Raw genomic sequence first — 17,596 nt, 5'->3', positions numbered from 1 at the left:
TTAGATGACTGTACGGTCAATGTGTCCAAGTAGAAACATGCTGTTGAATATACCTGCATACAGTCTTTATGTCCCAGGTGTCTGAAATGAGAGAAGATAGACTGTACAACGTGTTTGAATGAAGCAGCTCCTTTACTCGAGGCAAGCTGCCAGATCCGTGTGGTCGATGTGGTATGAAAGTCTCCAGTCCTGCAACTGTGTATAGCTTCAAATTGACCTACTTCTTAATGATTATGTAATGCTGTTAAGCAAGGTGGGAGTGTTGCATGATGTGAGGGTGTCATGACTTGGTTAACCACAGGTATTTTCCTACATACACCGAAGATTTGTTTGGATTAGGCAAGGGCTTTCCATGGAAGATCTGCTTTCCTTCACTTTTAACTAAATGAGTAGTTGGCATTTCAGATTTAAGTTCCTGTGACAGGATACATGTCTATTTTTCTCGCTGTATTTCTGTTTTTATTATATTTGGCTATCCATTGCTGTCCTGTGTCAAGGGATGTAAGCCCATTTTGAGAATTTGATTATGTCAAGAATCTAGATTTCGGTAACTTCTCACGGTGTAAGCAGAATCGTTGTATTTTCAAAACTCAAAGGTTTTTCCCTTTTTGAGGTGAGTCAGCAGCCAGCTAATTGAAAGTTGGGTAGGCACAAGGCTATGTCTCTTTCTCTGAGTTGTTCAGAGACTATCTGACCTACAACCCACGCAGGCATGGTGTGAACAGGCAAACTTCACACAGGAAGGATTCAAATTCAAAACTTCTGAACTGTAAGGCAGAACTTATGACCAGTGATCCACCATAAAGTCTATAGTCTACACTTATTGGATTGATATTTATGTTCCCAGTATCGAAGCAAACCTTTCTCTTCTCTGCTATCCGAGGATGAATCTTGGGATGACTTTTGTTCCATTTCCCCAAAGGCAGAGTTCAAGCAGTCACGTGGTCCTTTTTAGTAGTTTGAGTGTTCATGTGATATCCTCAGGATGTAAAGAAAAGGTACAAAAAGAAAAAGCCAAAAATAAAAGGCTGGCTATTCTGGCCCCATGTTTCTTTTACTGAGCTCGAACACAGAGAATGCTGCCTGCACACCAATTGCCCTGAAAAGCCCTGCATGAATTTTAAAAGGCCTTTTTTGTTTAAAGCAGGGTGCCGGGTAACCTTATGTTGCTTAGCCAAATTCTCAGATGGAACGTTTTTATGGACGGGACTAGACAACAATGATCCTGCGAAATGAGTTGGCACCGATGGAAGCTGGGCTATTAGGTGTCTCATACATTGAGAGGTAATCCACTTGCAGCTGGGGTGTGCCAGTTGGAGCATTTCTAACCCTTCCGCAAAGGTTGAGAGAGCATGGGGAATTTGGTAGTAACAAAAAAGTGAGGGAATAAACAAAGTAGGTTTGGAGAATGGAGGACTGTGAAGGAAACCAAGGCTTTCCATGGGACTTTAAAAGTAGTGTTTATATATTACGCTCAAAAATGTGAATGCTAAATAAACGCTAGCTACTATAGAATTGTTTGCAGTAAGGTCAACTTTTTTTTAATCTTCAAAATAGGATATGGAACATGAATTTTAATTCACAGTAATGACACCAACTAAACACTAGTAACACATTTAGCAGCTTCGATAACTGATTGAGATGATACATCACTTAAATTGAGTTGCATTTCGAAATTCACTTGTTCTTGACTACACGTGGAAAAGAAACCATACATATACAGTTCTTCTGTATGGATTGACATTAGGCTAATTGTGGTGCTAAAATCCTTTGTCCCTTATCTCTTAAAGTGATGTCATAGGAAATGCCTGGCAGCTTAGGTAAAGGAACCCGCTATGGAGTTCCAGCAAATATTTTTTATGCTTACTGCATTACTAATGCGATGCCCAAAGAATAACAAAGTATCTGATGTTTTAAATGTGGTCCCACACTATATAGAACATCATATGTTCAAGATTTTTAAAACTAAGAAGCGAATGACTTTTTTCTGAGACCAACTTTTCTTTGGGGTTTCATTTATTGAATCTATGATTTGGAGCAGCATGGAAAATTGGTATATTGAAAATGCACGCTATTGTACATGAATGCTAATTGTGTGGACTTCCATAAATAAGTGGATGCAGAAACATTGTGTTGGCTAAAAAGCACAATAAAGAAACTGAGGTCATAATGAGATAGGGCTTGTGGAAACACTGATGCTCTCATGCCTGGCCTTGGAAACTAGTCCTGTAGGACCACCCCACCACCCCACCCCCAAATCAGGACAGTAAAATCACACTGGGCGGTCAGGGAGCAGATCAGCCATGAAGCAGCCCAAACTAAGAACTTCTCTCCTCAAGGTCTGAGTTCATGCAGAGGACATGCAGCTAAATACACAGTTTTCCCATCTTCCATCTCAGTAAAGCATTTCATAGTAATATACCCTACTAATCCAGGTTGTCATCTTTTCCCTACAAATACCGGAGAGATAGAAATAAGATAAATGACCCAACATGTGATCAGGATAGGGCACTGTTAAAATTATTTGATCTCGAGTCGGTCCGTTTTAACCAGTAGTATTAACTTATGAAATGACATCATTTCAGGGCTCATTACAATGATGTCATTGCAAAAAAGGGACTTATTTCATAGCATCTGGTCTCGCAGGAACTAATTTGCAGTTAAGTAATCCAGAAAGATCTTCAGAATGATTTTCTTCATCCTGTTTACGTGTTGTTCAATGGAACTAGACTGTATAACATTCCCCTACACGTGTACAAGTGGGTTTTTTTCCTCTCGAAACATTTCACTGTTAGATAACCCTTCTGTTGGTTTGTTGATATTGATGCCGATGGTTGATTTTTATGTATTTTTGTTTTGTTCTTGTCAATCCAGACAGAAGCAATGAAATGTGCCTTGAAGGAGCTGAATCTGAATATTGTAGAAATGACTGATGAGAATGCCACATTGGATGGAGGAGATGTCCTTTTCACAGGTAAGTGAAATGAGTGTTTTACGTCCACTGTATTTCTAATTAAACTAAATCTCATTTAATTGATTCTTTACTTGACACTTTGATAGTGTTCAAAAAGTAATTTGAAATTCATCTAATCTTTGATGTTCATTTAGTCATTGGCATGTATTATTTATAAACAGGAAAAAAAGGAACATTAAGGACATTAAATAGCAGTTGTGCGCTTTTATCAGAATCGCCACCAAAATCAACAACTACTAAATCCACTACAGAAATAAGGGAAAACACACTTTGACCGAGAAAGTCCGTCCTTTGTTTCAGTTAAAAACCAATCCCTAAACTGCAAAGTATATAATTTTTGTATTAAATATAAATGTATTAGTGTTTTTTTTTTAATTTACAGAGCATGTGGGTGGTGAAGATTGAGAATACGTTTTGTTTGTTCAGCTGGATCTTTCTCTGTTCTTCTTTGTAGGTCAAGAGTTCTTTGTCGGCCTTTCCAAACGAACCAATCAAAGAGGAGCTGAGATCCTTGCTGATGCTTTTAAGGTATGATAAATGATAAAGTGGTTCTTGGAATTGACCAAATGATTAAAGCAAGCTTATCTTTATGACCTGGGCAATCAGATATGAAATGTCAAAAAGTATGAGGAACCAATGCCTTTGGAAAGGCTATATTGTTAAAAAGTACACAATATAGTAAGAAGATTAACAGTCAAAGCTAAAGTTCCCTAACGTTCTAAAACTGAACTTCATCAAAAGGTAAAATTCTATAGTTAATAAAGGGAAACTATTGCGAGAACTGGTCAAACGTCAGATAAAATTCAAAGATGACATCATTGCAAATATATGAAGCAATGAAGGAGGTTGTGAGAAATGTTAAGCAGCATGTCTTTGTAATTTTGCATCTCTAGAATAAACAGATTAAAAGTAGGAAACCAGAGACACAGTGCATTGACTGGGAGTCGGACCCAGGCCTCTCGCATGGCAAGCAAAAATTACCACTGAACCACCAATGCCTGTTAACCTTTTGCAATGGGAAGGTCAATAATGTGAAATGGTACACGACATACTAAGGAAATTTAGAGTCAAAGCAAAAACTCCTTATTGTTCAAAAACTGTTCTTCATCAAAATGTTAAATTTGATAGTTAATAAACGGAAATTTTTGCGAGAAATGGTCAGACTTCCGATAAAATTCAAAGATTATATCCTTGCAACTATATGAAGCAAAGAAGCATTTTGTGAGAAATTCTTCGCACCATGCACATCTCTAGAATAGACAGGTAACAAAATGGAAAGTGGAAAAACACAGTGCATTGGCTGGGAATCGGACCCAGGCCTCTCGCATGGCAAGCGAGAATTCTACCACTGAACCACCAATGCCTGTCAAAGATCTGTAATGTGAAGGTCAATCATGTAAAATAGTACACAACATACTAAGAAAATTAAGGGTCAAAGCTAAACTTCCATATCATTCAAAAACTGCTCTTTATCAAAATGTTAAATTTGATACTTAATCAACGGAAACATTTGCGAAAACTGGTCAGACTCCCGATAAAATTTTAAAGATGACGTCCTTGAAACTATATGAAGCAAAGAAGCATTATGTATGAAATTTTTCGCATCATGTACATCTCTAGAATAGACAGGTAAACAACTGGAAACAGATATACATACAGCATTGGCTGGGAATTGGACCCGGGCCTCTCACATGGCAAGCAAGATTTCTACCTCTGAACTACCAATGCTTGTCAAAACTTAGTAATGTGAAGGTCTAAGACCTATAGGTTGGGCTTCAGCAATCCTTTTGAGGTTGGGCGGTATGAAAGATGATGAATTATTATTTTTTCACATATTAATACTACCAGGAATTAAAATAAAGAAATGAAAGAAGTCAATTTAGTCTGATCATTTTTCCATGTCTCTCAACTAAAACGTTTTTTTTTTTTAATATTAAATGAGATGGCAGCATTTAGTTATTCATTCCTACATCCCTAATGTCCTCTTGCCAACAATGCATCACCACTTCTCCCTCTTTACTGACTACCACTCAGGTGTAGTCTTTTTGCACTGGAATATTTTATTGCAGTATTACTAATAGTGCTGATTCCATACATGTAAGTCTATTCCGAATATAAATTCTCCGCAAGACTGTTTCTGTTCTCATTTATCTTTGCTACTACACTAACCACCGCTTTTGTGCTTCTTTGTTTCACTGTATATATTGTTGTATAGTTTGAAACTTCACATATATTAAAGCAATTTATTAATCTAGGCATAACATTAATTTATCCCTATAAATGCAGCGGTACTAACATTAAGGGGTTCGTTTTCACAGCATATCTGACAGGTACAAGCTGTGAGCCTTTTCAAAGGCTCTATTGATCAACTGAGGAGTGATCCATTCCTTTTGTCTTATAAATCACTATAATCTACAGAAAGAGAGAGTTAGCAGACCGATGTGACAGCTCTGCACATATGTAATAAATGTTTTAAATCATTCTTATGTAACCAGGCTAGTGAAAATCTTGAAAACATTTTTATATATTGAGTTTTCCCCCCCATACATAGCACATGATCTTTGAATATGTTCACAAGAGGGGGTGTGATCTCCTAATTGATCTGTTTTCATCATATTTGAACCCAAGAGCTGTGAGGCCAATGCACTAACTACTTAGGTCACTGAGTTGCTGAAGATCTATATCCTGTAGAAATTTAAAAGGTGGCGGCCCGGTAGTTGAGTGGTTAGCGTGTCAGTCTCACAATTGTGGGTTCCTGGTTTGAGCCCAGGTCAGTCCTCCTTTGTGGACTTTGCATGTTGTCCCTGGGTTTGCGTGGATTTTCTCCAGGTACTCCAGTTTCTTCCAAAATTTCCAAAAAGATGCATGGTAGGCTGTTTGAACACTATAAATTAGGTAAGAGTGTGAGCATGAAGGTTGTCCGTCTCATTGTGCCCTGCGAATGGCTGGCCACCAATTCAGGGTGTTCCCGCCTTGTGCTCAAAGTCGAATAAATGAATGAAAAAAATGTAAATGATTGGTTGCACATTGGTCTCAATGGCCCGCTACCATTGTGGTTGCCCAGGTATGATTAAGTTTGTGTGGGTTGTGTCAGGAGGTCTGTTTCGCTGGGGCGACCCCTCGATGGATAAATCAAGTCATTTCGAATTTTAAAGTTTTGAAGATACTTGGAGTGCTTCTTATATACTTATTATATATTATATAACAAGATGACTTTATTTCAGCAATTTAAGACCACCAAACTCTATCCTCCAAGGGCACAACGTCAGCCCCTAAAGAATAGAGATTATCAGACACGACATCAGACATTTTCATGTCCTGATCTTAATCCCACTGAACACATGTTGGATCTGCTTGGGTGTACTTTTTGAGCGAGAGTGACCAACCAACAATAGGAAAAAAGTGTGTTTTGGTTTTAAATCATCAAAACCACGAAACAGAAGTAAATGGAAAATAGAAAATACATCAATGACTGAGTAACCCTTGCAAATCTTTCATGGGTAAAAAAGCATTTTGTGGGTCTTTTTATTAAGAAAATTACAGATACTCCCTAATGGAGGAGGTATTGTGACTACCAAAGACAGTTCCATACATTCTATGCTATATCTCTCATCTCATCTCATTTTCTGAACTGCTTTATACTCATTCGGGTCGCAGGGGATGCTGGAGCCTATCCCAGCTGACTTCAACTTCAGCCCAGACACCCTGAAATGGTGGCCAGCCAATCACAGGAGCCAAGGAGACAAACAACCATTGACGCTCATACTTAGGGGCAATTTAGAGTGTCCAAACCTACCATGCATGGAATGCGGGAGGAAACCGGAGTACCTGGAGAAAACCAGAGTACCTGGAGAAAACCAGAGTACCTGGAAAAAATCGGAGTACCTGGAGAAAATCGGAGTACCTGGAGAAAATCAGAGTAGCTGGAGAAAATCAGAGTAGCTGGAGAAAACCCACACAGGCCCAGAGAGAACATGCAACCTCCACATAGTTGGACCGACCTGGATTTGAACCCAGTTCTCCTATTGTGAGGCCGACACGCTAACCACTCATCCGCCGGGCTGCCCTCTATTCTATCTATAAAATTATATTTTTAGCTATGTAAATGGAGGATTTTAAAGAAGATTCATTTTACGATCGCCAATGATTCTTTTAATGTTGTCTTACAGGATTATGCTGTATCTACTGTGCCTGTTTCACAAGGGCTGCACCTGAAGAGCTTCTGCAGCATGGGGGGACCGGGCCTCATTGTCATCGGCTCCAGTGAACCTGCTCAGAAAGCCCTCAAAGTATGGAATTTGTGTGTGTGCGTAATGTGTTTATGGAAATAACGTCATTTTAAAGTAATGATTTTGCCAAATGTCATTATGGGAATAGTTGAATCATTGTCTTGGCAATGTATTATTCTTCAACTGGCACAGCAGATGTTTTCTTCTTTTTAATTCCTTGATAGCCACTCGACTCTACCTTGTTTGTATGTGCTTCTTTTCTACCTGACAGACTGGCCATTCGCAGTATGCTTATGCTATGCAATCCTAAATGCATGCTTACTGCTTTTTACATCCTCATTACTGCTGATCCCTGAACAAGTATTCACATAAACAGCTTGAGGATAGAACCGAAAAAACACTCCAATTCAGAAATGACAAACAATAACACAGATGAAGTCAAAGGAAGGGCAATTTTTTGTGCTAACAAAAACTGTGTTATCTTGTTTCCTCTTCCGATGGATGACAAACTGCAGGGGGGGGGGGGGGGGGGGGATAACTGATATGTCTTGACTAATTCCGAGCATGGTAGTTTAGTGGTTTACATAGTTTGATCAATTGTAGATGAGCAGAATCTGTTACTTTTCACCTCCTATTTTATTCATTCTATTCCTTCTGAGACATTTGTTACGTGTTACAAAGTTTTTTATGAATTTAATGTTAAAATGGCTTCTGTCCTTAAGGTAATTACAACTTCATAGAATGTGGTGTATCATACCTTACACACACAGAAAATGAAAATGTAGGGATTTTGCCTCCACAAGTTTGTGATGATCAATTTCACCTTGATCATGTTTCCATCACTTTTGCCTCCTTGTGTGAGCTCTCCCCCTACTGGATAAGGGTTTGCGTAATCGAAAATCTGCTGAATGTAAACTTTAACTTAAACTTAAACTTTGTACACCTAGGGAACCCTCAACGAACACTTTGCTTTCCAACTGCCTGTACGATGATAATGGCTATGATATAAGGCCTTTATGTGTTAATCAAAAAAGTATATAATCTTTAATAAGCTTAGTGTGTAATAGTGGTTTAAGATGAAACACTACATGTTAAACGTTATATATTTCTCTCTTTATATATATATATATATATATATATATATATATATATATATATATATATATATATATATATATATATATATATATATATATATATATATATATATATATATATATATATATATATATATATATATATATATATATATATATATATATATATATATATATATATATATATGTATGCGTATATATATTTGTAAACATATAGTTAGCTTTTTTTATTATTTCAAAGTGCCCAGCTTGTTAGCAACAATCTTTTTTTTTGACCCAGTCAAACGTTGGGTTGAATGAATTTGAATCTTCTTTTCATAGATTTGGTAATGAAGCTGTCTTTTTCTTTTGAAATCGAAGTAAGCAATATGTTTTAACCTAGGTGTCTTGTTAATTCTTTTTCTCATATTTTTCCTCATGAACTCTAAATGATCTGTAAGGTTAAGTGCATGACCTCAATTGCTGTTGTTTTACAGCAAAATTCCAAACTCATGTAAATATTTGTATAAACTTGTACGGTTAGGTTTGCCAAGAATGAGAACGCTCATTGACCAGATGGATTTCATCATCAGTCAGTCCCTTTCAGCACCAAGCTTCTCCCATGATGTCATTCCCCCTAAATACCTTACGAAGTCGCATACCCTCTCACTTAACCTTAACACCAGCCACTTCATACTCAGCCCAATCACATTTATGAGGTCACCACTTTATACTGTTTGCGGTTCCCCGGAATATATTTATGTCTATTAAACACAGTGCAGCAGTGAAGGTCTTAAACTGAGTTGTTGTGCCTTGAAACCAAATTTGATATGACCTCATGAGTTGTTGATACTAAAGATTTCCTGATAGAGCAAGACAAATATAATACATAAAAAAACATATTCGGTATGTCGTAGTTACATGAAACTACTTTAATTGAGATTCCCTGCTGCAATAGTAGAAAGTATCAGCTATAGACAAAAGTGGTTCCCAAATTTTACTCTCTCTCATTAAAACAAGATCGTCTAGCAGTTTCATTCTTTGCATTACTGACATACACATTATACTAGGTGTCACTAGACATATAGTGTTATAAATACACAATGTAACTGTTGGTGCCAGGATTAGGATTACATTCTTAAAAGTACTATAATGACCCATTAATGCTCGCAGGTGATTTCTGCCTAACACAGTGCTCCCTCGCTATAACGCGGTTTTACTTTTCACAGTTTCACTACTTCACGGATTTACATCGTGCATTGTCTTCAGCATTCTGATTGGCCAAAAAGTCACTCCGCTTCTTCTCTACCCGTGCGGCAATAACGTGGCAGTTTAATACGTTCATGTACGTAGAATAGCTCGCCAAATTTCCCAAAAGTGATATAATTGAACAAAATATTGAAAATGAGGCCAGTGTATACAAATGAGGAATAAAATTGCAATTTTATGAAGCTTATTGTATACCTTTTTTTTTTTACATGCGGAATGTTTGGTATAATGCAATCAAGGCAATCTATATTCTGTTGAATAAAAAAGTTATTGCACGGTCCACAGAGAGAAATATATTTTCTCAGATTAGCCTAACATGTGTAGTATTGGCTGATTTTTTTTCCCGCTGACCAAATCTGTACCGTTATGTATCTTTTTTCTTTCTTTTTTACATCAAAAAGTAGATGTCAAAGCGTGTGATGCAATCTGAACGCTGACTTTTGGTGACGTCAACATTTCACCTCCCATCTGCCACTCCTAATCCCTCTGTGTGTAAAAGGCAGTTTTTTCCGGTCACGCACATGAAGATTGTTTTCATTTAGCACGCGTAACCACCCCTAACCCCCTAGTGACCTGGGGATCTGTCTGCTCAAACACATCCACACATACACACAAACACATTCTTAAGTTTCCAGCGCAACTCAGGCAGGATATTGCATAAACTTATTTTCATTTCCTGCACATTTATCTTTACCAAAACTGCTATGTTTATCCTTAAACTCCAATTATATCCATTTTTGCTTCAATCTTTAACAGTATCTCAATCTCCTCTGCTTATATATACCAATTCAACTATAGATATTACATTAAAAAACTCAATCCTTTGCATTTGTAAAAGAAGCCTTTTACCCACACGTGTGCAAAACCAAACTTTAATCATTCATTTTTTAGAACATCAGAATACTAGTTAGATAAAATCTTAAAAACTGTTTATTTCTTTTTAATTAAGGTATCTTTATCTCATGTAACACACCCACCCTTTGTTCTGCTTTTAAATATTAAGAGACTTGCTTTGTCCTTAACATCCTTACCAACCTCACCCCCTCTTGGCAATATGGTAGGCATCCCAGTCTTGGCACCCCACTTTTTAAATACATATGACTTATGCTGGAAAAGGTCCGCTCCTGTGTTCTACATTAATACCCTTCCTCTTTTCCCACAGGCCTGAAAGTGGTTTTGCAGAGCAATGTGGCTTATTGTTGTCGCTTTTATTTTTTCTTAATGTGTCTGTCTATTCCGGTAACTCATGTGGATTCTCATCTTGTAGGCCCTAATTTCTCTTTGGTCATTTCAATGTCCCGTGTTTGTAGATTATGCAACAAATGAGTGATCATCATTATGACAAACTGACAGTGCCTGATGACTTGGCTGCCAACTGTATCTACATGAATTTGCCCAACAAAGGACATGTCCTCCTGCATAGCACAAAAGAGGAGTATCCAGAAAGTGTGAAGGTAATATTTTTCTCACTAACGTAAGAAGGTTTTAAGAAAGTGTTAACTCTTTTAGGATTTAAACCATCCTGTTTAGGGATTTGAGTTATCACTAGAATACCATTTGCCTTTACGTTAATGTTAATATGTGTAGCATATTTGTGTATCATAAAGATCTCTTGTTGTGACATGGTCACTTGCCGATGAGAGTCAGGTGTGGCCTTTATGTCTGAAAAGGGTAAGTACAGTTTTACCTCTATTTACAAAATCAATTAATTCCGGAAGAGGTTTCATAAATTGGATTTTGCATTTGAATTTGCATAATTTGTTCCATTATCTGTAATACCACCCCATGAACCCTTAAAAAAATATGAAAGTATACTAATTATATATGAAATATTTATGGAAATTCAAGAATGTACGCAAAAAGAGAAAAATATAAGGCAATTATTTATTAAGCAATTGAAATGAATAAGAATGGCACAGAAATTTTGAATTGGGAGTGGCAGTTGAGTAAACATACATATTCACACAGTGCGCTAACCTTGGTTCTGGCGTCATGGAAATGTTGCTTCCTTGTAGCCAATGGGAGACCACTGAGGGGTTGGAAGATGGATTAATTATATCATACCAATATCAAAATAAAATACATTACACAGAAAGTGTATTTACGTTTCAAGGGTTCAAATAGAGCCAAAAAAGTAACAGTTATAGTCTGAAAATTGTAGTTTATTTGAGGCTTGGTTGATCTCGGCCAATTATGGGTTTGTGAGATTAACTCCAACTTCCATAATTAATCATATGTGAAATAATTTTCAGTTTCAGCCATATAGCTTTGTACAAAACTTTATGGCTGTTTTGTTATTGTGTTTTCTTATTCAACTGTGTGTGGACCTAAACATTCTCAAAGATGAATCTCATGAAATTTTCCCTGCAGCCTACTTGCAGATAACTTCAACCTCAAAATGTGTGCAGTGGTTAAAATCCCAAAGCTGCCAGCTATTTTTAGAAGGAAGAATTCCGAAAAATGTGCGTATTTGGATTGAGACCTGTGGCAAAGAGTCAGATTTTCTCCCAGAAGATAAACTGGCAGTATTCATCTTGACCATAAAATCTATTTTTCTGTTGCATTCCTTCAGCTTTGGTAGAGCCTTGACAGAACATTTGGCAATACACGAAATGAATTTTTCTACCACGATCCAGTTTTAAATCGTTCAGACCCACAAGAAATTGGCTTGGATGCATAGTGAAGAAAAAGTGGAAAAATATTAATAGTGGTGGATACACATAACAATAAAATACCAGGGGTTTTTATGCTACTGAATATATTTTCATGATGTTGAGCTAAAATTGCTTCAATCAAATTCTATAAAATTCCAGTGCATGCATATTTCTTCTGGAAGCCTATGACTTTACAAAATATCGTTCCAGATTTCTCATAAAGTTGCAAAAGCTGCATGTTAATAAAGGCAAGGGGTCATGAGTATAAAGGCAGAGTTGAAGGGGTGGGAGAGGAAGCACACTTGTCAACAGTGGTATACATCTTTAGCATGTATGCCTTTAAGATTAAGAAAAACAGCAAACAAAAGCCACAGTGAAATGTAGTGTTCAGTCTAGTTCAAAGCTACCGTATTTTCACGACTATAAGGCGCACTTAAAAGTCTTAAACTTTCTCCAAAATACACAGTGCCCCATTATAATCCAGTGCACCTTATATATGGAAAAAAACAAAAACAAAAAACCACCACTGTCAGATATTATAAAAACACAAACGCCTGAACTGAAACGATACTTTTAAATATGCAGATGCCATCTTAGTTTACAAAATCTTCCATCATATAGCTCTTCCCCCACTGCAAGATTTTATACATAAAAATCCAAAACATCAACAATGGTTGGCTCTAGAGGTGACTGTGTAGTGAGTGCTTCATACCTGGAAGTCAATAGCAATTTCCGTATTTTCACGACTATAAGGCGCACTTAAAAGTCTTAAATTTTCTCCAAAATAGACAGTGCGCCTTATAATAAAGTGCGCCTTATAATACAGTGCGTCTTATAATACAGTGCGCCTTATATATGGAAAATGTCATTCATTGAGGGTGCGCCTTATAATGCAGTGCGCCTTATAGTCGTGAAAATACGGTACTTCAGTTTAAGAGGAAGGTTCTACTAAAGTATTTGTTTGGAAACAACAACCAAGTTTAGGGATAAACTGTTTTGGATATTGATTTCTTGAAAGTTTGGCTACAATGTATTTGAAATGTTGATGTTGAAAGTTGAAATATAAGTATCCTACTGTAACAAAACCAGCCTGATGGGAAAGAGCTGCCACATAACATTTGGGATTCAATGCCCAGGGCCTTCTCAGGTCTACACTTTGCTCATTTAACGATTTTGTTATTAACATTCTTGCTATCCAAGCGAATGTAGTAGATGCCCTTTCGACTCACCTCGCTAGATAAGTCAAAACATCAGGCTCAATCTTGAGTTTTACGCATGCAATTTGACACCTTAAGTGTATTGCAAAACAGACATGCAACTCAGAATTATTAGCTCTCCAAAGGCCAATTTTCTTAGCCCACATGCTTTGTTGGACCCAGTCTGACAGCGCGCATAAAGCTAATATTTTTCAGTGGTGTTTTTCCCCCCAACATTACTTTTTTTTTCTTTTTTATGATTATTTTACATTGGTTCACCAAGTAGGACACAATAAATCTGCAATTTGGCCTGAATTGTGTTGTGAGTACTGAGCAATTTTTTTGTATTCATCTTTTTATTTGTGTTTCCACAAACCAATTCCTGTGATTATTACACTAGAGCTGGCAGTCATCTAGGAATTAACAGTGACTTAAGACATAGTTGCCTCAGTAGCTTTTTTATTTTGATGGAATTGACATATTTTTTGAATAAGGGGGTACACTTTTTGCCATTCAGACATGACAGTTTGATTGGAACACAGCATACTTGTTTAATAGTTCTCAGATAATTAAGACCAGACTTTGATTTGAAGTAGAAACTACACAGACTGGGCCTTTTTTCAAGCATATTCCCCAATTGGGAAGGACTAGGGTGGCTTGCTAACAATAGTTTCTTGCAGAATATGGATATCATGACATCTAGCCTGACTAACATTCTGAGTTATAGTAGAATACAATAAAGATGTTGCCAATATAATGAGAAAAAAAACAAAACAAAAGCAATATTGTACATGTTAACTGTGAGGATTCGTGAAAGGTTAACATTAGTAAGAAGTAATTTAACCCTGTGTCTGGCCCGTTGGAGTGAGTGGTTAGTGTTTAGCGAGTTGGCATGTTCCCCCCGGGGCTGCATGGGTTTCCTCTGGGTACTCCGCTTTCCTTCCACATCCCAGAAACATGCATGGTAAGCTGATTGGAAACTCTAAATTGCGCCTAGGTATGGGTGTCTGTGTGCATGGTTGTCTGTCTCCTTGTGCCCTGCGATCGTCTGGCCACCGATTCAGGGTATCCCTTACCTCTGGCACGGAGACAGCTGGGATTGGCTCCAGCACCCCCCACGACCCTAATGTGGATAAAGCGGTTCAGAAAATGAGATGGGATTTAACTCCATGAGAAAGGCCAAATATTGTGAATGCAACCCAGTAAAGTGCAATGCAGTACTATAGTTGCAGACATGATTTGGGGATGTGGGAGTAAACTAGAGTACCCAGAGAAAAGTCACGTAAGCCCAGAGAGAACATGCAAACTCCACACCAAAAGGTATTGGAATTAAACCCTTGATCTCAGAACTGTGCGGCCTATACGCTAACCATCCGCTCGTCGAGCTGGCTTGCTGCAGACCAAAACCCCCAATACTCATTTAAATACATCCATCCATTTGTTCGCATCTCAATATTTGTTCATTTAACTTACATTAGCTACTAAATGTGTGCAACCTTATAAAGACAACATCAAATAATGCATTAGTCTTTCTTTGTTTTCATAGGTGTTTGACAAATTGAAAGACTACATGCTGATTCCTGTGTCCAACAGTGAGAAAGTCAAAGTGGACGGAGCCCTTACATGTTGCTCGGTGCTCATCAGCAAGAAGGCTGAAAACTGAAGAATCTATATTTCAAAATATTTATAGATTCCAAGCCTTGGCTTAACATTATAGGGCCCTATATTAATAGATTTAGGACTTTTATCAAGGGGCTAACCATAGTATTTGGGGCAGATATAGAACATTTTCATAATTTGTGTCACGTTTTGTTTGAGATTTTCTGATTGGTTTGAACAAAAATCGGCACCCACGGGGGCCCTTGAGGACTGGTTTTGCCACCCATGTCCTAAACCATTGGTTGTTTGTCCTAGCATTTTTGGAAAATGCCTAAATTAATCAGACAGAAAGAAGTACAAAATTAAACTTTTACTGTAAATCAAATCAAATCAAAAGCCTTTATTGTCATCATACACAGATGTGTATAACAAAATTGGTGGTGCTACTCCACAAACTGCGTTTTCCCAGTAAAAAAAAAAAAAAAAAAAAAAACATAAATAAGTATTATAAAAATATAAAAAGTCACATCCTGGCAATAATGCATAATCTAAGATATTAATATTGCCCAACCTAAGATATTATTATTGCCCAACCTAAGATATTAGTATTGCACAATCTAAGATATTAATATTCCCCAATTTAAGATAATTGAAGATATTAATATTGCACAATCTAAGATATTAATATTGCACAATCTAAGATATTAAAATTGCACAATTGAAGATATTAATATTGCACAATCTAAGATATGGCACATTGTTATTGCACACCCCAAAGTTTTTGCACAGAAGGGATTGTGTGTCGTGCTTATGCAAGTTCAGTGTCCTGATGGCTGTATTTTTGATCAGTTGTTGAAGTGAAGACTGGACTAACACTCTTTAAGGGTCATTGTTGGTGTTCTTCTAATAGATCTCCAGTTAGAATCCAGTTAATAATGAAGACTGAAATATGTTACTTTTAACAAATTTGAAAAAGCTGTGCTGTATGTGTTTAAATGTGTATTCGACATACTGTTTTTAAAAGTAGGACACTGTTTAGACTATGTGGCTTCTCAGCGCTAATGTGAGTGAGAACTGAGGAAATGACATCAGAAGGTGATGCTTGCGTATGGGCAGGCAGGCAGTGATGAAGCATGGAAAGAATTTGGTTTGTTCTGTTCAGAGGAAAGGCTTGCGCGGTCAGTAAACACCAACTCAGAAATCTGCTCCGACTTCCTCTCTTTTGCTGTTGAGTCATAGACAAGTTTGTGTCAACTTCATTGTTTTTCCATTGTGCAATCAGGCAAACTCTGCTAAAAGTGTAACAATTGTAAGGAATTGCACAATAGCTGACATGATGCTAGAGGAGCGCATCATTACTGCCAAAAATAATTTCAAATTGTTTACTAAGATTTTTTAAAAATATATATACATACATAGTAGATATATATTCTATACATCCTCAGCAATCTTTTCCCTACTGATTGAAATGATTTTTAGCTAATATTTTTCCCCATTCCCCACCACACGTGCACACATTTTGACAGTGTGGCAACTATTTGTTTGTTTGTTTTTGTGGCTGTTTTAATTCTTTTAAATTAACTTAATTTGTATGTCCGTGTGCGAATATGCTTTACTAATTTGTCAAGATCTGTGGTGACTACGTTAAAACTCAGTTGTTTTGGGATTAGATGAAGTTGGTGATGGTAACAATTTTAGTAATCAAATTACTTGGAGTATTTCGTGTTTTGGGATTAGATGAAGTTGGTGATGGTAACAATTTTAGTAATTAAATTACTTGGAGTATTTCATGTTATTTACATAATAAAGTAACACCTAAAATTCAACTAAGTTGGGTTTTCTTGGCTATCAAATCACTGCTACAGTACTTTAAATGCGAGATTTGTTTGGTTTGATTGATCATCATCCAGCGGCCAAAAAATAATGTGGCAGTTTATGTTTTTAATTTGAACTCAACAATGTAACAGCCTCAAAACTATGAGTGTTACCTTATGCATAATTCATAAATATAATATATATATAATAAATATTTTTAAATAAATAATTGATGCAATAGATATGCATCCGATTTGACGAGGCATCATCTGCATTTGTAATGTATGATATATATGTATTCCCTCATTTTCTGAAGCGTTTATTCTCACAAGGGTCGCATGGGGTGCTGGAGCCTATCGCAGCTGACTTCGGGCCGGAGGCGGGGGCCAATACCCTGAATCGGTAGCCAGCCAATCACATGGCACAACGAGACGGACAACCATACGTGCCCACACTCATATCTATGGGCAATTTAGAGTGTTCAAACAGCCTTCCCTGAATCCTTATTTTTGGTACCCGGAGAAAAGCCATGCAGGATCGGGTGGAACATGCAAACTCCACACAGGAGGACCAATCTGGATTTGAACCCAGGACTCCAGAACTATGAGGCTGACACACTAACCACTCATTCGCCAGTCATCGCCCAGGCAGTCCTGATCTATATTTAATCTAAACGTAAATAAGAAAATAATACTCACCTCGTGTTGTAATGATTCACTTACCTGACTTCAGGGCGGGCAGGCCCATGCACGATTCCCATTAGTGGCGGTATGATTGAGAGTGT

General features: G+C 37.2%; 1 protein-coding gene and 1 non-coding gene across 5 annotated transcripts in view; one reads left to right on the top strand and one right to left on the bottom strand.

Moving 5' to 3' along the window:
• Window positions 1–15,639, top strand: part of ddah1 (dimethylarginine dimethylaminohydrolase 1) — a 49,748-nt gene extending 34,109 nt beyond the window's left edge. For 3 of the 4 annotated variants that reach the window (XM_077716712.1, XM_077716711.1, XM_077716710.1), the window contains 5 exons: window positions 2,875–2,974; window positions 3,429–3,502; window positions 7,144–7,263; window positions 10,859–11,002; window positions 14,945–15,639. In XM_077716712.1, the coding sequence (XP_077572838.1) occupies window positions 2,875–2,974; window positions 3,429–3,502; window positions 7,144–7,263; window positions 10,859–11,002; window positions 14,945–15,061 (555 nt within the window). In that variant the 3' untranslated portion in view covers window positions 15,062–15,639. Of the gene's footprint in view, window positions 1–1,178; window positions 1,285–2,874; window positions 2,975–3,428; window positions 3,503–7,143; window positions 7,264–10,858; window positions 11,003–14,944 lie in introns of those variants that run through there. The other variant, XM_077716713.1, reaches the window with a different exon arrangement.
• trnag-gcc (transfer RNA glycine (anticodon GCC)) lies at window positions 4,267–4,337 on the bottom strand. The gene has a single exon. It is a non-coding gene; the product is annotated as a tRNA-Gly (tRNA).
• Window positions 15,640–17,596: the final 1,957 nt, after the last annotated feature.

This window comes from Stigmatopora nigra, chromosome 5, assembly GCF_051989575.1.
Source record: "Stigmatopora nigra isolate UIUO_SnigA chromosome 5, RoL_Snig_1.1, whole genome shotgun sequence".
NCBI classification, from domain to species: Eukaryota; Metazoa; Chordata; class Actinopteri; order Syngnathiformes; family Syngnathidae; genus Stigmatopora; species Stigmatopora nigra.
This window is presented reverse-complemented; position numbering and strand designations above follow the sequence as displayed.